This window comes from Papaver somniferum, chromosome 2, assembly GCF_003573695.1.
Source record: "Papaver somniferum cultivar HN1 chromosome 2, ASM357369v1, whole genome shotgun sequence".
NCBI lineage: Eukaryota > Viridiplantae > Streptophyta > Magnoliopsida > Ranunculales > Papaveraceae > Papaver > Papaver somniferum.
The window spans coordinates 64078306-64099942 of NC_039359.1; the positions used below are offsets into that span (position 1 = coordinate 64078306).

Below are 21637 nucleotides of genomic sequence, written 5' to 3' on the forward strand. Positions count from 1 at the left end.
TACATTTTGGGGGTTCTCACTGTGAGCAGATTTGATGAGATGAATTGAGGTGCGGTTTTGGTTTAAGTCTTAACGCATGTCTTGGCTGAAAGTCAGAGGAGAAACTGATGCTTGCAGCCGTGAGTTCAAGGGGTATTCAGTGGCGGAACCATGCCCGGACTAGGACTGGCTCAAGCCAGCCCTAGCCAAATTCTTTTTGCCTACTTAGTAGTAAAAGTCAAGCCCAATTTTAAGTAAGTCTAGTCCAAGCCAGCCCTGGTCTTTGTGAGAAAAAAAAAGAAAAAGAGTTCACGGGAAAAAAAACAAAAAGTCATTATTCTCTGTGTCTATGTGAGCAGCGGGAGAAAGACTGAAAGAGGGAGATTGGAAAAACCGTAAAGCCAAAACCCTAGGCTAGGTAAGAAGATGGAATAATTGGAATTTGATGTTATATTATGTGGTTATTGGATGAAATTTTATCCACTTATTCCCTTAATTTCATGAATCGTGTATGGGTTTTTGTTAATTTGCTATCATTATTCACTAGGGTTTCTTGGTTGGTAAATTATAATTTTGTTTTGTGTGATTAAAAAGATGAATGTTTTCAGGTTAATCTTTGATGTTAAATTCTTAATCAGTAGTTGATTGAATTTTTGTTTAACCTAATTTTGTTGATGCTTTGGATTTTCTGATTTGGGGATTTGTATGGAATGTTTGTTTTGGGGTTTTGAGATTACTTAATTGTATGGGTGTTTATGAGAATTTGGGCTCAATTGAACAACTAATTTAAATTTCAATATTTGCATTGATCAGTGTTATTGGCTCAAGTTTTAGAACTGGTTCAATCTTCAATTTTGGTAACACCCAACACGTGTAATAGTGTTGTCCTACGGCTACAACTCAAAGTCATTCTTGGTGGAGCTTGAAGGAAGCCTTTTCTCTGTAATCATTTTTCCTTCTTTTTTATGCCTAATCTGTATCGTGAGAATGCAGGTTCAAGCTTGGATTTGTTTTGTCAAATGTATTCCTATAAGAGTTATATTTCAGTGATGCATATTGATTGAATCAACTTTTGTTATTGTGTTACAGAAAACTTCTGTTACAGGTTGATGATATATGATGCCGAATAATCGTAAACCAAGCAAACGAGGAAGATTAGAAGCATATTACAACCCTATTCCCAGAGTAGATATATCAGAAAGTGTTGCTCTTTCTCCAAATATTGAACTCAATGAAGTAGTTGTTGATGCAGTTGAACCCGAAGAATTGCACACCCAAAAAACTGGAATAGAAGAAGACAGACCTGAAGTGATGAATGTTACTCCATTAGAACGTGATCCGGGGTTACGAATTCCAGTAATGCAACATCCTGTTAACAAGCGTGATGAAGTTCGGCGAGCATATTTATTGTTGGGACCTTATCAGCCGAGATTAAAATATCCCCGCTCTAAATTCGGAAAGCAATACCGTGGTTTTAATTTTAGTTGGTTCACACAACATCCTTGGTTGGAGTATTCACCTTCTAAAGATGCTGCATATTGTTTTCAGTGTTTTCTTTTTGAATCAGATCCTCCAAAACACTCAGCATTCACTAGTGAAGGTTTCAAAAGATGGTGTTCTGTTAATAATGGATCAGCATGTGCATTTCTAAAACACTCTGGAAATGTTGATTCTGGACACTCTACTGCCCAAGGAAATTCTGAAGCTTTGAAGAATTCAGCTCAGCGAATAAGTCTTTTGGTAGAGAAACAATCAATAGAGGCTGTAACGAGACATAGGTTGCGTCTCAAGACAACAATTGACTGTTTAAGATGGCTTGCGCGTCAACAATGTGCTTTCAGAGGTCACGATGAGTCAAAAGGTTCAAGGAATCGTGGGAATTTTATTGAATTGATCAAGTATTCAGCATCACTTAATAAAGATGTGAATGCAGTCGTCTTGGAGAATGCCACTGGAAATGCCACTTATACTTCACCCAAGATTCAGAAAGAGATCTTAAATATTATATCTAACAGAGTTAGAAGCAAGATTCGCGAGGAAATTGGAAATGCCAAATATTGTATCCTTGTTGATGAGTCGCGGGACGCTTCCAAGAAAGAGCAAATGGTGATTGTTTTAAGGTATGTGGATATTGATGGTTATGTTCAAGAAAGGTTTTTTGAACTTGAGACAGGGAAAGGGGCAAACCAAATAGGTACTTTGCCACGTGCTACTGATACCCGTTGGAGTTCCCATTATGGTTCCGTATGCAGTTTGATAGATAAGTTCGAAGCAACCTGCACAACTATCGACCATATTGGCGCAAGTGATCCGAAAGTGACTCCTAAAGTTGGTGAAGCACAAAGTATTTCTGAAGAAATGAGGTCATTCAGGTTTGTCTTTGTCTTGCATTTGATATTTAAAATTATGGGTATTACTGAAATATTATGCCAAGGTCTTCAAAAGAAAACACAAGACATAGTAAATGCAATGGCTCTAGTCTCAAACACAAAAGTCTTACTTAGAGAATTAAAAGAAGAGAGATGGGAAAATTTTATTACAACTGTTACTGAATTTTGTGTTGCACATGGTGTTGAAACACCTAATATGGACGCTCGCTATATGATGGGTACAGGCCGTTCTTGTCAGCAACGTGATAATATCACAGTAGATCACCATTATCGTGTTGATATATTTACTGCTACAATTGATTTTCAGTTGTCAGAGTTAGATCATAGGTTTCCAGAGGACACAATGGAACTACTCATTCTTAGCTCATGTTTGGATCCTCGGGATTCTTTTAAGTCATTCGATGTTGACAGTCTTTGTAATCTTGCTGAGAAGTTTTATCCTCTAGATTTCAGTCCGCAAGAGGTACACATTTTGAGAAATGAGTTACAACATTATGGTCATGATGTAGTTAAAAATTTGCAATTTCAGAACTTATCAACTATTTCCGAGTTATGTCGGCAACTAGTAGTAACCAAGAAGGCAGAAGCTTACCCTATGATTGACAAATTGATTCGTATTGTGCTTACTCTCCCTGTTTCCACGGCATCTGCAGAAAGATTTTTCTCAATAATGAAATTGGTCAAATCAGCTACTCGTAACAAAATGCAACAAGATTTTCTTAGGGATTGCATGATGCTCTACATTGAACAAGACATTGCAGGAGCTATCCATACTGATTCAATCATAGATGAGTTTGACGATTTATACAATCGTAGGGTACAACTTAAGTGCTAGCCATGGGTTGATGATATTCACTCTTTGGTAAAATATAAATGTGGGTTGGTGATATTTTTTGGTAAAACATTTTGACATGTATATTTGAAAAAATTGATATAATATATATATATGATAAAGAAAACCATTTTTTTGGATACATGGTCTTTTATGGTCTCGCTATATTTATACGTTGTTACTTGTTACTAACAAGTGCAGGCTAATAGTTCATACGCAATGACAAGGCTAAGCATTTTAATCAGGTAAATCGTTTGAATATCGTGTATGTTGATTATGCAATTATTATAATTCATTTGCTAGTCGTGTTGTCTTGATTGAATTGTTTCACAGGAGGCAAGAAAACAACCAGAACTACGTTAAGGAGCCGCTGCGCCAGGTCAGGTGGAAGCAAGACTCAATTGCTCGAAAATAGAAGGTAATTTTTTCTCTTTTCTTTATGTGTGTGCAGAATTTTTTTTTAAGCCACCCCTAGTCTCAAATCTTAGTTCCGCCACTGGGGGTATTCTCGAATGGCGAAGAAGTATATATGGAGTGAACTTGGGAATCTGGGGCATTACTTGAGCTAGTTACAGTCGGTGAAAATTGGTGATGGCTGTGATGGGTGTTATCCCAATTTTGCTGCTGACTGAATAATGCACCAGTTCTTGGAGGTACCTGCAAAGTCAAGTTACTGGTGGAGACGAAAACTTCAAGTTAGCAGTGACGAACGGCTGGGTAGTATGGTTGTTTTCTGGAATGGGCAGTGCTGCTTTCAGTAGAGGAAGGTTCTTCAAGAACCGTTTTTTTGGGGACTACCCAAAAAAGATGGGGGACAACTTTATGATAGAAATGTCCACCCTACATTATAAGGGGTTCCCTAAAAAATTAGGGAAGACTAATATGCCCTCACCCTAATTAAGGTTATAACTAATCCTAATAATCCATTAATCTAACTCACTGCCCACTAATCTAAATCACTAATTAAAACCTAAATTAAAACTTAAAATCAGTTTCAAAACTGAGTTTTTTTTTCTTCTTCTTCTCTTCTTTTCCTCCTCTTCTTCTTCGTAGACATCGACGTTAATCGTCGATTCAAAAAAAATTCATCGTCGATTAATCAATATTTATAAACAATGCGTTCTAAGCAGACACCAAGAATTCCAGGATTGAGTCCTGGACTTGCAAGTATAGCGAATCTCCCAAATCAATTTCAAATTGATAAACAACTTCAAGCAAAGTTGTGAGACCAAATCAAGCATCCAACAGGAAAAAAGAAGTCTGATTCGAGTGAAATGCAAATCCGCGGGTAATTTTCTTCATACCCATTCTTTTTAATTCGTTATTTGTTGAAGAAATCGATTAAAAATCATGAAAACTCATTGAAAATGGTAGTTACAGTTGACAGTTCGGCTAGGAGAATTTTTGTCAAACCCTAGATTTTCTAACCGAACTTCCAAAAATAAGAACAATTCGTTTAAGTAGACTGATATCTGTTCACCGAACTACATAGTTCGGTGTGCTCGCAAAAAAAACTTCTGTAACCGAGCTCAATTTTTCATTTGAAAGAATGGGTTCGGTTTTGTCGATAAAATTTTTGGCTAACCGAACTTTTGAAATAAGTACTTCGGTTACTTCTCTATTTTTATCAGGTTACGGATCTTGTGAAATATGTATTTCGGTTACCTCGCAATTTTTATCAGATAACCGAACTATAGTCTTTTAATTCCAAATGTTGTGTTTACTTCATTCGATAGTTCTATTTAATTTGATAACACAATATTCTATTATGTGTAGCTAATACTTTTATTTTGTTCTTTAGGAACAAAAGAAAAATATTGAAACTACACCTAGATGAGGATTTGAAAACTCCCACCCCTCGTGGAGCAAAACATTCAGATTTCCGAAACCATGGTGCCAAAAATGCTAAACATGGAGGGGGCTCGTTACCGGAAGTGAACCAAGAGAATGTTCATGATGTAATCCAAGATGTGAATGAAGAGGTGATGGAGAATATAATTGATAATGTTATTGAAGAAGAGTATGATGATGAAGAAGAGCAAGGAAATGAAGACCAAGGAAATGAAGAGGTTGAACAACAAAGAGAACACGTTGAAAATGTAGAGGAATAAGAACAAGGACAGGGCAAAGAAGGAGAAGGACAAGAGGAAGACTAAGATGAGGAGGAAGAGGAAGAAGAATAGAAAGATGATGAAGAGGAATAAGAGGAGGAAGAGGATGAAGATAAGGAATATGAGGGAGAGGAGGGAGAGGAAGAAGAGGATGAAGAGAAGGAATATGAGGGAGAGGAGGGAGAGGAAGAAGAGGAGGGATAAGATGAAGAGGAGGAAGAGGAGGGAGAGGAGGGAGAGGAAGAAGAGGAGTAAGAGGAGGAAGAGCAAGAAATTGTTCATGTTAAAGAGAAAAAGAATCCGAAGCCACCTAGTGCTAGATACTCACACATTCCCCCCTGATAATTTGTGGTTTTCACCAAGGAACCCAACTTATGGTACTCCAAATGATGGAGGGGAAACATTGTTTGGCTACAAACACTCATGTGATGTGAAGATCTATACGACAAAGGTATTCTTTAAGTTCATTCTTAACTAACAAAATGTTTTTTTTTTTTTGGGATATTTTTCGTCAAGTATTAATAGTTTTATGTTCTTTTCGTAGGATCATAATGATGCAGCTCGTCTTATTAAACATCAAATGGCGTCCAAATGGGATCTAACATTGGAGTGTGACGAGTTTCAAGCTAAGGTTAAAGAATGTGTGTTACAGAGAGCTGTTGAGTACGCACACGTGGATTTTGACGTTTTTTCCGTATCCGCATTTCTCAAGAGGCATTATCCCGAGACATGTACTATGCATCTTCCATTTGGCGAGATGCGAATTACTCCCGATGGTTTCCATAATATCACCGGCTTACCAGTGGAAGGCAAAAGTCTTCGAGAAGGCTACAACCCCTCGATGTCTTATGAAGCTCTTGAAGAATTGGCTCTAAAATGTCTAGGATGGGATGCAAGAAAGTCTCAATGTGAGTTTAGACGTTCTGTGAGGTCCCCTAAACGTGGCGATGAGTATAATCCAAGAGAGGTAAATGGAACATTGAAGAAGAAGAAGGTGAAGAAATTCAAGTTGGTAAAGTTGAAGGCGGCATTTGGAGGGACAAAAAAGAAGGTGGAGAAAGGAAAGTTGGTGATGGACAGGGAGACCCTTAGGAATCATGTCACCACTTATTGGTTATATCAGCTAGGAACTGTCATTTTCCCCGACACTTCTGGAAATAGGGTGGATGCACATTATCTACAGCTGTTGGAGCATCTCGATGAGATGAACAAATACTCTTGGGCCACTGGGGTGCTTGCTTTTGTTCTAGGAAAGATGAGCAAAGGGTCTAGGATTAAGACAAATCAAATTGGAGGTTACTTAACTCTTGTTCAAGTGACCTTCTACATTGTTAATTAGCAAATTATTCGCTAAATTTTTTGCTTCCAATTCAATTTTCATATATGTGGTTAATATTTTTGTATTTTCGCATAGGTTTGGATTTACGACCACTTCCCTAAATTGGGATTGGCTAAGGAAAATACACCTTATCCCTATGGCCAACCTACAGCAGGAAAATTGTTGTTTTTGGACGCACAAAAGAAGTCTAAAGAAGAGTAGTTGACTTCTTTGAGGGAGAAATTGGATAAACTTACGGCGAACGATGTGGTATTTCACCCATATGTTGTACCCTATGATGTCCCTATAGATGAAGAAGACATGAATGGTTTCTCTACCGTCTGTCCTTACTATGGACCAATTTGGTATCCTAACGTCTACGCAATATATAATCCAAGGAGAGTACTAAGGCAACTTTGTTGCGTCCAAATGGATCCCAACATGGAGAACGAAAATTTCACTTTGCTGGTTGAAGGAACAAAGAACACCGAGAAATATTTTGAGACAAAACATGAACCAACTCCTACTGTAGCACATTGAAATGCACTTACTAACTACCACTTACATTTAGGTGATTGTGTACCTTGTGGAGGAGATGTAAATGCATGTGATGATGATTATATGGAGTTTTATGAAGAAATTAGTCATCCTTTTGTGATAAATAAAGAACAACAAGCTAAGACTGATGCGGCGAAGGCATAGGAGAGGGAGGCTAAAAGAGCCCAGAAGGAGATGTCTATTTGTGGAGAAGAAACAAAAAAGTTATGGGATAATGTGGTAAGAAAATTTCTTTCCCTTATACTTTTGGGTTGTTTAAAAATATTGAAATATATTTACTTGTGCTTAAAATTGGAATTAGGTGTTGAAGGGTACGAAATTGTTGATGAAATGGATGGCTAAAATCCGTAGTGGAGAGTCGATGTTGACTAAGGAACAAACCGACTACTACAGGCAATGGGAGAGTCTTATAACTAAAATAATGGTGGAGCCAAGTAGGTCTAAGCAATTTAAGAGGGGTCGACAACAAGGAGAAGGTTTAAGTCGCGTTGTGGAGGAAACCGGTGGAGGAGATGAAACCCCAAGTAATGAGGAAGTTCGACCTAAAACTCATGGTAAACAAGGAAGTGGTAAAAAGGGTCGACAAAAAGGACAAGGTTCAAATCACGCTGTGGAGGAAATCGGTCGAGGAGATGATACTCCAAGTAATGAGGAAGTTCGACCTAAAACTCGTGGTAAACAAGGAGGTGGTAAAAGGGGTCGTCCTAGTGGTCGCTAGTGATTTCGTATGGTTTAATTTCAAAAAACATCTTAGTTATGGATTTCAAATGGTTTAATTTCGTGTGCTTGTGTTTTTTAAACAATTACTTAAGGATTTTGTAGTTTGGTATGTATAACACTTTTATATTTGTTTTAGATACTTGTTTGTGTTTTCAATTTTAATTGGTTTGTGTTTTTCAATTTAATAAGCCTAAAATTTGGAATACAGGATGTTCTTCGGCAACCTGTAATTTTTACACAGCTGACTGAACTTGAAGTTCGGTAACCTGTGATAAATTCAGGGTCACCGAACTGAGTTTTTGGAAACTTGCTAAATCCTACCAGATTTCCGAAGATAGAGTTTGGTTACCTCGCAATATTTTCACTGGTTACCGAACTTGTCTGTAGGCTGAAGCACTTCATCCATAAAGGCTGAAGATATTAGTTCGCTTACTACAATATGATATGATTGGTCAACGAACTCTTCTCTGGAGACTCAAAATTTTGTTATTGCACATGTTGGAAAAATCATTCTCTTGATGCAGAAATCACATCAACCAACTCATAGGTTTGTTTTGAAGTGTTTTTTGTATCATATATATGTTCAGTTTGTCTGTGAGCCTTCGAAAAAAAGTTCGGTTACCACATGTATTTATCATGTAACCGAACTCTAAGGTTCGGTTTGATCGCATGTTTTTGTTTCATAACCGAACTTCTAATTTTGAAATTAAAATGTACTTTATCTGACACAAATATAGTACATAATTTTGAAATTAGAATGTAATATCAAGAAACGGATAATTTTATAGCCGTTATACACCTAAGTGGTATATATATGTGTCTCATAGTTAACATTTTGTTTCAAAATCTCCTAAAATGGTAGCTATTAGTCCTAAATTTACTCTAGATGAAAATCTTTCTCTTTGCAGAAACTACATATTATACTATCCAAAGAGGGGTGAAGAACGAAGAATGAATGGTATTATGAGTCAAAGTTATTGGGGGAAAATTTATGAGAAATTATGCTCCGACACAACAAATCCTTATAACCGTGATCATATAGCTTTGTTCATTCGGTTTAGAAATATTAGAGATAGAGTTGTGTAATTTATGGATTTATTTCGTATTGTAAGGCGGTATCGACTTAGAGATGAAACATTCGACGAAATCATTTTAACATCAAAACACGAATGGCGATGATGGAAGAGAAAGGATTTCAAATATGAATATCATTTCCGCCTCCTTAAAGACTTTTTCATAACACGTTTCGGATATTAAATGTCATATAATTTTATTTTGGAAAGTCCTGTAAAAGTTCGGCATTGTCCTGTAATTTAGTTTCTTAGTCGAACTTGTGTCGTGTAAGAGTTCGGCATTGTCCTGTAATTTCGTTTCCTAATCGAAATTATGTCTCGTACAGTTCGGTATTGTCATGTAATCTAAGTTCCTAACCGAACTTATATTTGTGAACTCAAATTTAGAAGTTGAAAAACATCCAAGAATTTTATTTCATTAAATCCAAAACGAACAAACATCTAATGTAGAGTAGGAATGAAAGAAAAGAAATAACAAAGCTTACTAAATTCAAATTTCCTTAGAAACACTTATTCATATAATTTAAATGGAAAGGTTCTTTCTTCGAGGAGCCTATAGGGATCGGAATGCAAAAACCCTTTGCCATACTTGGTTTCATATGCGTGGATAGCCGCACACCACTGCAACAGATGAATCAATTATAAGTTGGCATTATTAGCAAAAAAATTAACCAAAATAACTATTTCTCCTATGGATAATTGGTTTCATATACGTACTCTTTCGGTACCCACTGCCCGGGGGTAACGATCAATTATGGCATTAATCTCATCCATCACAACCTCACATTCCCTAAATACCTCCTCGAATCTAGTTTTCACGATTTGTTGTGTCCTCCTATGGATATTTCCGTCCAACGCCTCAAAAATATTATATATACGATTCCACCATTCATCGGATGTTTGATCCATGTTAAGGTACATATCTTGGCTCCTGTCATGGTCAATAAAGTTGAAGCACGCTCTATCGTGATCGTGCTTCGTAACCGTAATCCACGATCTAACAATAGCGACATCTTCATCATTATTGAAGGGAGGATCCATTTATGGTGTTTGAAAGAGATGGATGAAAATAAAAAAGATAAGAGAATAACTTGAAATGGATAGGAGTGTGAGATAGAGATTTTGAAAGGGACATGTTTCCTTTTATAGAAATAGGTGACTGAGATGATAAAGACCCAACGGCTATTTTTTTTTAAATAGTCGTTGAGTGAGTAATAACGGGGTAGAAATCAAAATTAGGCATTGGGTCAATGTCAAATTCAGCAGTTAATGATGTTAGGGTTTTGAACCAAAAGGTTCGGCAACCTGGTAATATTTATCAACCTAACCGAACTAAATATTCGGTTATCTGGTGAATTTTACCAGGTTGCCGAACCGTACTGCAAAAACAAAAGTTCCATAAAAACAGGTGTTCGGATACCTGAAATATTTGGGCAGCTAACCGAACATGACTTCAGTAATCTCGATAATAATATGTTCCAACCGAACTATTATCTGTCAACTCCATAAAATGCTAACATTAACTCAATAATTAATACAACTCTTCAAAAAACATAATATTCCATTGATAAGCATACTTAGTTTCATTACATGTGTCATTTAATCATCCTCAAGTGAAATTTTACCTTCATGTACAATTTCTTCCGACTTCTTCAAAGCTTTCCACATCTCCATGTTAGGCTCATACATGATACACCAACCCAAAATTCTATCTGGATTAAATGCAGGCCAATAAGAGGTTCCACATATTGGAGGCAATGGACAATCGGGTTTTAACCGGAGGCCTATAAAGTGGTTGTAGTTAATCAATGCCGTCACATATCTCCTTCGTTTGATTTGCTCGACACATACGGTTGTTTTCGGGGTGAAGGTAAAACTAGCATATTTTGAGAAATAATGAACCACACAATTGAATGCCCTCGGCGATTAAGTGTCCACATATAGGCATGCTCATCCAATAATCCGATGTCATCGGATGGCCCCCATGAAGATGAAGTTGATACCTAACAAATTTCTCATTGAGACTACCATCCCCATCGCACAACATTGTCTTGTAAAAGGCCGGATTCTCCTTTAGTTTGGACAACAACCTTTGCCTTATATGAGTGATTGCACACCCATTATTTCGCTTCGCACCTTCGATGAAAGGGCCAAGTTGTTGATTGAAAACATGAAAACCACAATTACCATCCGGAGGAACGTCGTCGGTGGATATAATGTATTCTTTAATGTATATAGGTAGCTCATTCAAATAGTCTTTATTTGGAGCCTTAAGCTTCACGTCGCCGGAAGATGGTTGGATGGGGCAAATTGGAGACTTAAGCTTCACGTCCCCGGAAGATGGTTGTCTTGGTTGTGATGGACACATCGGACCTTTTTTCTTCAAATCTCGCTCACTTGTTTCGCCTTTCTCCTTAATACTCCTACCCCTTTTCTTTGCGTTCTCCAAGTAACTTGCCGCGGTGTACTCATGGGCACAAGGATCTCTAGTATTTGCGGTTTGATCACTTTTCTTTTTACCTAACTCCTTTGCATATTCTCTTAGTTTTTTTTTAGTTTCTTTTTTGCTTGGCCTACCTTTGCTTTTTCCTTTTGACGGTTCATAAATATTCTCTGCAGTTTGTGGATATATGATTGTCCTCATGTCATCCAAAAGATTTGTTTCTGGAGTTTGTTCATGCCTCGATACATCTCTAGTACGGTTCTCCCCATTTCGCTATCACCAAACTCTTCTCCGGCTTCTTCTCTTTTTAAAGGAGGGATGAAACTTAGATGCTTCCAAAATGGATCAATCTCGCTTAAAGAGATTACCCATGCTCGTAGTTGATGATCATATGGCGACAAGGGAGTCCCATAGACTTCTTCATGTTACAAACACATACCTCATCTCGCTTGGTTTCACACTTATCAATTAACTCGACTTCTATAATCAACAACTTCATACATTTCCGAGACACGTTGTAATGGATTCCCTTTAACAATGGGTGATTACTGATTAGCATATTTTCCGGTCATTTTGAATATACAGCTTTTTTGGAACTTCTCCTTAATTCTATCAATGTCGCGCTTGAAGTAATTTTTCATAGCATTCCACACGGTTACGAAATTATCAACACATCCAAAGAGATTCTTCTTCCACCGGTAGTGAGCCGACTCTATCAAACTTGTAGCTTGATTTCCCAAGTGTTTATATTGGTTGGTATAGGCATAAAAAAGCCTATCTTTGTGAGGTTCTAACCATTAACGAAGAACATACGATACAACATCGGGGTAATCGGGAGTATCCTAATGGGAGATAAACTCCGCAAGATTTAGATAATACTCTTCCTCGGTAAGAGACCAACACAATGCCTCCCATTCACTGTTGAAAGCAACCCATTTAGCGAAATTCAGTTCATATTGTTTATCAACTTTCTCTTTTGCATCCGCTCTTGCATCTTGCGGTAGCTTCTTAATCTCTTGATATCCTTTTTTCTTGGGTGGACAAATTATTGGCTTGCACCTATGAATCAAATTACACCATATATGGAACGTACAAAGCATATTATGTGCTAATGGGAACACTACCTCTATTGCATTCATCAATGCGACTTCATTATCGGTCACTATAACCCCGGGAATATCATCACCTCGGAAGATTGCCTTAACTTGTTGTAGTGCCCAAATGTAACTAGGTTCTTGCTCATCTCTTAAGAAACAAAACACCACGGTAAACGGTGACTTTGTCGAAGTATGCCCAACAATATTCAACAAGGGCATCTCGTACTTGTTGTCTTATAAGTGCAATCCATTATTAGAACTTCATGAAAGCATTGAGCCAATTGAACACTCGTCAGATGCGCAATAAAGAGTTGTGTTATCTCTCCTTCTGAATCCACATCCTTTTGAACCGCGTAGTTTTTCTCTTGGGCCAAAAAAAAACAATTGTTGCATTACTTGTCTATCTCTCCATTCTTTCCTTCTAATTGTCTCAATTGCATTGTAAATTGTGGAAAAAGATGAGTGGTTATCCTTGTTATCCTCCTTTAGTATTTGGAGCATTTGAACCGGTGAAATACCCATTGTCCTCATTTTAGCTACTTTGTCCATGTCTTTAGGAGTTAGATTTGCCGCCATGAAATATCCTTCAAGATGCTCCAGACGAGGATGATTATGACAACCTTGCATAACCCTATAGAGAACCCATCCACCCAAATCTTCGTTGTAGTTAAATGCAAGCTTGAATGGGCATTTAATCTTCTTTGAGAAAGTTTTGTTCTTCCTATTTGTCTTTCCTTTATAAACATAACGCTTCCTCTTGTGGCTTTTATCGGGATCATCGCTTCTCTCACAAACCATTTCAAAGCGAGTTTTGCTTTCTCTCCCATTCAATACTAATACGCACATGTATTTTTGTGCATGTTGTCTAGCCCAACACTTTGCATCTTCCGGATCTTTGAATACCAAGTCATTCATGTAATGATGAGATGTGTCATCGTACAAAATACCAACTGGGGAATGTTGATTTTCCATTGGTTCTATTGGATCACATGGAACCTACAAGTAATAGCACAACGTCAATACCACAAACAAGAAACACTTATAATTTCGGCAATGTAAAAAAATTTATCGACCCTGCCAAACACAAAGTTCGGTTACCTCGCAACCATAAAGGATTTTGGGGCCTTGCCGAACTCAATCTTTATATTTTCTATGGTAAAGTTCGGCCAAGAAAATGAAAAACTCGACTAAACCGAACTTAAGGTTCGGTTATCTACACCCTTTAAAATTATTTTGCGATCTTCCCGAACACAAAGTTTGGTAACATAAGTACTTAAACCGACTAAACCGAACAATGAACTGTAAACTCTATAAAAATAGTTTGGTTATATTTTCTGGAAAACCATAACCGAACTCTCAAAAACCTCAATTAAAATGTCGTTCGGTTACTTGCGTAATTTAGTAACCAAACTACACATTCAGAAAGGTTCGGTTACCTTTTCTGCAGACTAGATAACCGAACTAGGTTGACCTAACCGAATTTTGTTTCTGAAATTTTCGGTTTGTACAATTCAAGCTACATTAACTAAATATGAGACATACCTGAGTACCCATAGCTTCATCTTCAAGTTGTGGCTGATAAAATCCATCATTTGGTACGTTTTCTTGAGTTCGGGACAAAAAGTTTTCATCATCTAACAAATAACTCATCTTTGGATCATTAGAAGTATTGACAAATATACTAGGAGGTGAAGGGGGTTCTGATTATGATTATGAGGTATCATCACATGAATCACTCATGTCACAATTACTAAACTCAAAAAAAGATTTGTTGGGTTCACCCATCTTCTTCTTCCTATTTCCTTCTTCTTCATCTTCTCTCTCAAAATAATGTTTATAACAAAACAATCCTATTAATAACTCATTAATTACTAAATAATCAGTTATTAATCATTACACTAACACTAGTTAATCATCACACTAATTAAGTTAATCATCAAGGATAAAGTAGCTATTTAAAAAAAAAATCAGATAAGGGATGATTGAAAATTACTACCACTATCCATCCCAAAAACTTTTGAGTAGTCCCCCATTTTTTGAGTAGTCCCCCAAAAAAACAGTTCTTCTTCAATGGAAAGAATATGGCCCAGTAAGCATAGTTCTATATTCTGGGTCCGTGTGTTGGTCCTGTTGGGAATAGCGTCGAAATTTGCAAGTGAACTTTCTGAAATTTTCAAGTGCTTAGCTCGATCATTGTGTATTGTTTTATTAGCATCGTGGGATAGAGTCATTTCAAGTTTTTAACAAGATTATTTCAGTCATTGCCCTCACTTAGAATGTCCAGTAGTTCTATCAGTAACAACTTTTGCACCCTTAACAGAGGTATAGTGAACCTTAAAAGTCTCTTGCAACGTATAATCTGTAACATCAGCAGCCAAATCTCCAACGAATACTGTGAAGTCAGCACCGTCATCCTGACGCTTATCTCCAGAGCCAAAAGAAGCCCAGTTCAACCTGAAGTTCTGCTCAACATTGGGCATCAATTGACCATTGCATGTCTGTAAGATTCTTTCTGCCGCAGCATGACTATTAAATTCAATGTACCCGTAACTCTTAAACGATTCGCAAATACAAAAATTGACCTCCAACCCGACAATTAGATTCAAAATTTCCATGCAAAGGTGAGTTGGAAATAGATGAAGCAAAGAATGTTATAGTTGGGGCCATACTTTGCTGCATGCAAACTGACAAATTCAAAAAGCTGAATATCGAATCTTCTCTATATAGGGAACGAAAACAAGTTAGCCACGAAGCAGGTTTTTCTACCCAAGTAATAAAGAATCTGTAGAAACTTAAAATGTTATAGAATCTAGAACAGATAAAACAGTGAAAGTAATCACTTAAAGATCCTAACAGCAAATCAGTAAAGAACAGTTGCCGAAAGTTTTGAATACAACAATAGCAACTGATACACAATCATACTAAGATCCCTACAATAAAAATGCAGCAGGTAGAACAGCATAACAAGTAGTTAGAAATAGTGGTGCACCGACACAGCCATATGGTACCTTATGGATCACAAATTTGTTTATTTTAAATTTTGAGTTCAGATATGTTACAATTGAGGCAATGGCCTTTGCTGCAAGCAAACTGACTTGCAAAAAAGCTGGAATCTTTGTAGGTTTATAGCCAGCTTCAAAGATACAGCCCAACAATACATAAAACGATACCTATCGCTATACGATTTAATACTTAACTACCAAAACCTAAAATTTCAGTGAACATGCTCAAATTATAAAGTAACTGGAATAAGATCACATATATATGTCTGCAGTAACGTAACATGACAAGTAATACGGCAACAGATGAATGACACGAAGAGAACATAATCAGAAGAGTGCTAGAAACAGAGTTAAAACACCAAAATAATCTTCTTGAATAAAAGGGATAATCAGGTAAAGCATATTAAAAATGGTGGCATTTAGCACATGTTCCCTTATCCTTCTGCAAGGACCATAGTATTGATGAAATGATATGAAATCTATTTCATCATCTGATGATAAATATGTCATCCTTCCACAGGTCCAAGAGTGAACCACACATGGTTCAACTAGAATCAGGCACACACCCACATATATAAAAGATACAAAGTAAAAAAAAGAGAACTCATCATTCCACGGCAAATCAAACTATTACAGAGATGAATTCCATGAGAATAATGTTCAATCAAAACGCATATATATATAGTAAAATATCAATGGCAAGTGTCTAGTGTGTTTCTACCCAGGAAAGAATTGGATGAAAAGAAACCAAATTTACTAAACAAATGTGCAACTAATACAGCTAAATAGTGTAGAGTTGCTTGTGACCAATTTTTTTACCTGGATAGTTGAAGAGTGTTATCATCTTTTACGCTTGACGTCCAACTAAAGCCTGATAAGGCTTATACTTTCCCTGCCATGAGGAAATTCGTCTCTTCAACAACTTGAATGCCTCCAACTCCTCCTTCCCAAAGTTTCTAGTAGGAGAATCAAACTTCAACTCAATTGGGCACAGATCATCAAACATCTCTAAATCAGATTTGTTCGCTTTCATGATGAATGTCGCAGAGGTATCTTCCAGAACAGGCTGTTCCACAGGGTGGTGGTTCTCACTAGTGAATGATGTTGGTTTATGAAAGACCAATGACTTTACCTCTTGGAAAACACTAGAGTTCTCGTCCATGTCATCATCAAGAGAAACAGCATGGGAGTCGAGTAACTCAGCAGAAGAGCCTGGCAAATCCATAATGTTGGCCACTCTCTTGATCTCATTGCATTGGTGAGTTAATGAGAATTCATTTTTGTCCGCAGCTGATGTGCCCATCTCCTTTTCTACCTTGTGAAGATTGACTAGAACCGGAAGAGGAAGCACTGGTCCCAGAAGATCATCACCAGGCTGCACTTTTTGGGACTCCTTATTTCTTCTCGAAGGCTTCCTCAATAAAAATGGTGGCAGCTGAGGAGACTTCGGAATATGTAAGAAGTCCATGGACACTTCCTTAAAGTCCAGTTTGATTTGCGGGAGCTCTGGATACGAAGAATACCCTAGCTGTAAAGCACCGATGGATAGGCCAGTCCACATTCTACTTACAGCAATCTCATTTATGCTCATTGGAATACTAACAGAAGTTAAAACCTTAACAATATCAGGCAGTGACCCAATCTGATCAACACTAGCAGCCTTCAAATGATCATGCAAATATTTGTACTTTTCTTGAGTATATGACTGCATACAACCAGAACCCTCCTTCAAGACTTTTGCAAGAAGATCACCGTGTAAATAAGGAAGGAGATAATCTAGTTCCCAGTACTTCATTTTCTTACAAATATCACCTCTCTGAAACAAATCCATACAAAAGTCTTCATCCAGTGATTCAGCTGGTTCCAAATGCTCTATTGCAGATGGTTCGTCAAACTCCCAAGAAGCATTGTACATCTGTGACTCAATCGTCCCAGAGGGCAACAACCTAATGAGTCCAAAACTGCAGCCGCCACCACTTTTAAGATGGGTGTCAAAGAGATCTTCAGTGATGATGCAGAAGCCCGTGATTTTTCTCTTGGGACGCCTTGCATTTGATAACTCCTCTTGTATGAGGCAACCACCACTATAGCATCGGGGACCGGACAAAGATAGATATGAAGGATGCCCCCATGCATATAAGGTGTGGCATAAATCTGCAACTATAGAAGCCACTGATTTAGGTGGAGCTGGCAAAGGAGGCCCATAGAAGAAAAAACTAAAGTCATCATCCAAAAATGACCCCAGCAAAATGGCAAACCCAGATTGAGTGGCCCATTGATATTTGTCACGTTCTACCTTGGACCTTAATTCAGAAAGTTCGAACACCTGCATATAAGTTGGTTTGTAATCAAGATTGTGAAACCATTGTAACACAGGAGATAGTGGCTTTCTGGTGTCTATGAGATATAGGCCATATTTACTTGCTATACTGAAATTGAAACCTCCAGAACCCGCTCTACAAAATGTAACGAATTCGTCAGGCTCATGCGAGTCAGCTAACAACTCCTCGGGCCCAGCTAATTGCGCGTCAGCAAACAACTCGATCTTTGCTAGAATGCTTGCAATATCCTTGTCATGAAACCTCAAATCAACTTGGTAAACAATATCTGAACAAGCAATGACAAATATCCGAGGATGCGAACCAAATTCACAACTCAACCATCTTGTATCTGAAGTTAATGTACCCGAATCTGAAGCCTTCCATTCAACATCTAAACTAGTTCTATCAGGAAATCGACCCCAATCAAATAAGATCAGTTCACCACTATCTAACAAAACAAGACTTTCATAATTCACATGTGGACTCCAAACATGAAGAACAGAAGCAGAGAACTGCTCGGACCCAAGTTAACCAATCCATGTTGATGTTCTTTACGATCCCAGTCAATCTTAAACCAATGGACAGAGTGGGCTGTACAAGCTGACAAATAACCTAGAGTAACAACAGAAGGTGGTGGTGGAAAACCCTCACGAGAAACAAAATCAGCAGGCTTCCAAACTGAATTAACCGTAATCTTAACAATCACACCGCACTCACATTCTGATGCATCATATATTTCTAGTATTTCATCTATTTTTAGGGATAATTTAGCACGCCCAAGTTCATGGAGATTATCCCCAGTAGGGAAGAAAACCAATACATCATTGTCAGGGCATTTGATGTAACTGAGATTGTTGTTAGAAGAGAAATCATGAGACTCAACTTGAGTAGTACATGGAGATGAAGATACTGTTCTTCGGGTTCCAGGAGAAGGGCCAAATAGAAGCGGACCGACTGTAGATTGTACTACAGATTCAGGTAAACGAAGAGGCGGACAAGGGACAGAGCCGATGGGGAAGTACGCTATCCAGTCTTCAAAGAAATCCAAGATTCAGAATTGATTTCTGAGCTGTATATACCAACGGAATTCAAGGAAACAACCTGAACAAACAAAAAAACCAATTGTGAGTGGTAGACTTTGAATTTGAGAATCTGATTAAAAAAAATAAACAATTAAAACAAGAACATATGATATACTGCTGTAACTCATTGAGAGATTAAAGCTAGACTAAACCGTGAGTTTTAAGAATTAATCAAAGGCTTTGGAATTAATTGAGCATAAATAAGAATCATGGAAGTTTGAAACTCTAATAACCTAGTTTCTTAAATTGACCACTCTTGAAATTGATCATCAACAAAACTGAACACGAGGTATTAAAAATAACCCCAAAACTTAAGACACACAAGTAGAACGCACGTAGGCAAACACTATTCTTTTTTGGCATTTAATTTTCATTTGTGCAGATATACAGTTGCTAAAAGAAAAAAGATAATCAAACATAGAAGGAAAACAGAAAACAAAGTTGTCATAAGAATATGAATGAGTAAATATGGTCTAATTACAGGTACCACACAGTTAGACCATATTCCAAACTTAGTTTTTGACATTAACGAATGTACACAGTTACCTGTGAAGAGTACATATATCCACAGATAAAAAGTTACACAGATTTGTAAAGAAAAAAAGAAGTTACATGTTTGGTTTTCTATTTGCACCGATTTTTAACACTTGAGCCTGCTGATTGATGTTAGACTTATACTATGCGCCAAAACCACTATAGACCTGTCTCAGTTGTCTTTTACATCTACCATACAAAAGAAAGCAACAACATTTCTGATTCATGTAGCCATATTTAGCTTATCCAGCGCACCAAGGATTCACATTTTAGACTAATTAAACCCAATTTAGATTAACAACAAAGTACCACTATAAGTTTTATTTTCCAGATGACAAAGCCAATTGAGAAACCTAATTACCGATCTTAAAAATTCAGTAAGTGTACATATCATAATACAATTCTTTTTGTAATTACCAGTTTTTATTACGTACTACTAACTACACTACTATACATCTAATCACCGGATACATGGTAAGTTAGTACAGTGGTTAATTGATGACCCCTAAATACTATAAGGGGCATGGCATGCCACTTTTTATCAGATGAATCCTAAGCAACTTATTTTGATGAAAACAGGGTTAAGAGAGAAAATCGCATGATGATATCTCCATACTGCAGCTTAACTCTCTCCGTAGTCTGTTATTATCAGTCATGTAATCTCTCTCTACATCTTGTGTATCTGCTGTTTGTGTCTTCCATTTTGAAATCTGTCATTGCTATACTGCAATTAAACAAAGCCACTGTATGGGAAAAATGTAGGTTCATACATTCCAATCAATCTTCTTTTATGTCTACTTTTCTGAAACTCTCAAATCTAACAAAGCCATTAATTACAGGTGACCAACAAAATCAACTACAAGTCAATTACTTAGAATGATCAAATGATTAGGGCTAGAACCTAAAATCTTAAGATTCTAAAATGGCAATAATTATCATTCACAATCAACAATTGATCTTGTCAAATCATAAAACCCAATCTAAGTTATGAAACTCTAGTTTCTCAGAATATGACAATCACAGATTTGATTCAATAACAGTACAATATATATTCAAGAAACTAAAAATGTTTCAGAGGAATTCAAAAAGACTCAAACGTTTTAGTAATGAACACATAAAGTAAATGAGCAAGCAAAATGAGTGATTGAAACCACTGTTTCTCTTCAATGTTTAGATTATTAGGTAATTGACTGTAGTCCAAACCCAAACCCTAGATTAAGATTTATGTCTTCCTCCTCAATGTTTAGTTCTGAAATATGAAAAAGAAATAAAAATTGTAATCCCAAACTAACCTGATAAGGATGATCTTGATGATATGATAATCTTCTTCACCAAATTTCTTTCAGAAACAGAAGATCTTTGTACGTAGTACTGGTGTTAGAGAAAAACCAAGGACAGAGAATACTGCCGCTATTGCTATTTTTCTGGGGTTTTTGTGAAAGAAAAGTTTCGAGGGTTTTTGTAAGAGCACGTCTTATAAAAAATCGTGGAATGTCGATGGCTTCCAAGTTGGGGTCTTCCACGTAGAATTCAAGCAAGGTTCCACGGTTTCGTGGAAGGGTTCGTGGAATCCATCTGAACGCTAATAAGAATAGCATTAAACTCAATAAAGAATGGAGCTAAAAACACCCAATTAAGAATTGCGTTTTTTTTATTCGTAGATTTAAAATGAGTTGTTAAAATCTAACAAACCTCTTGTGTGTACATATTTCATCATCAAACACGTGTATACAGGAAGACACGTGGAGAGCATGCGGACAAAGTCATCAAAACATGATGACACACGCCCACAGCCAAGAAGCCCATCCCGTCGACGTCGGATCTTTTCCCGAACAAATCTAAGGGCAGAAGTTAAAAGATGTATCGAAAACACGATGTACCGTGGAGCACCAAATAACTCCCGAAGAGTTACTTTATCTCATCCCCAAAAGAAGCTAAGATCAACGGTGAAGAAAAGGTTAACTGACATGGATGTGACAGGGCAGAAGACACTTGTCTGACACGAGCATGCGTCTCAACTACCCGCATTAAACACTCTGAGCAGTATACGTGTCGATCAACCCGTGGAACGAACGAGGATGACTCTGCGTGATCAAGTAATGAGCGAAGATCTCCGCGTGATGGACACAAAACACAAGAAGATAAGGTTCCAACGGCCCTCAGAAATGGGTCCCACA

At 37.3% G+C, this 21637-nt stretch overlaps 1 protein-coding gene and 1 long non-coding RNA gene across 2 annotated transcripts; one reads left to right on the forward strand and one right to left on the reverse strand.

Moving 5' to 3' along the window:
- The first annotated feature begins 301 nt into the window (after positions 1-301).
- On the forward strand, positions 302-1170 carry LOC113353421. The gene is made up of 3 exons (XR_003361279.1): positions 302-397; positions 793-921; positions 1069-1170. It is a non-coding gene; the product is annotated as an uncharacterized LOC113353421 (long non-coding RNA).
- Positions 1171-16112: 14942 nt separating this feature from the next.
- On the reverse strand, positions 16113-20887 carry LOC113347853. Its single transcript, XM_026591535.1, has 2 exons — positions 20753-20887; positions 16113-18945 (listed from the first exon to the last, which is right to left on the reverse strand). The coding sequence occupies exon 2, from the start codon at positions 17853-17855 to the stop codon at positions 16371-16373; it is 1485 nt and encodes a 494-aa protein (XP_026447320.1). The 5' UTR covers positions 17856-18945; positions 20753-20887; the 3' UTR covers positions 16113-16370.
- Positions 20888-21637: the final 750 nt, after the last annotated feature.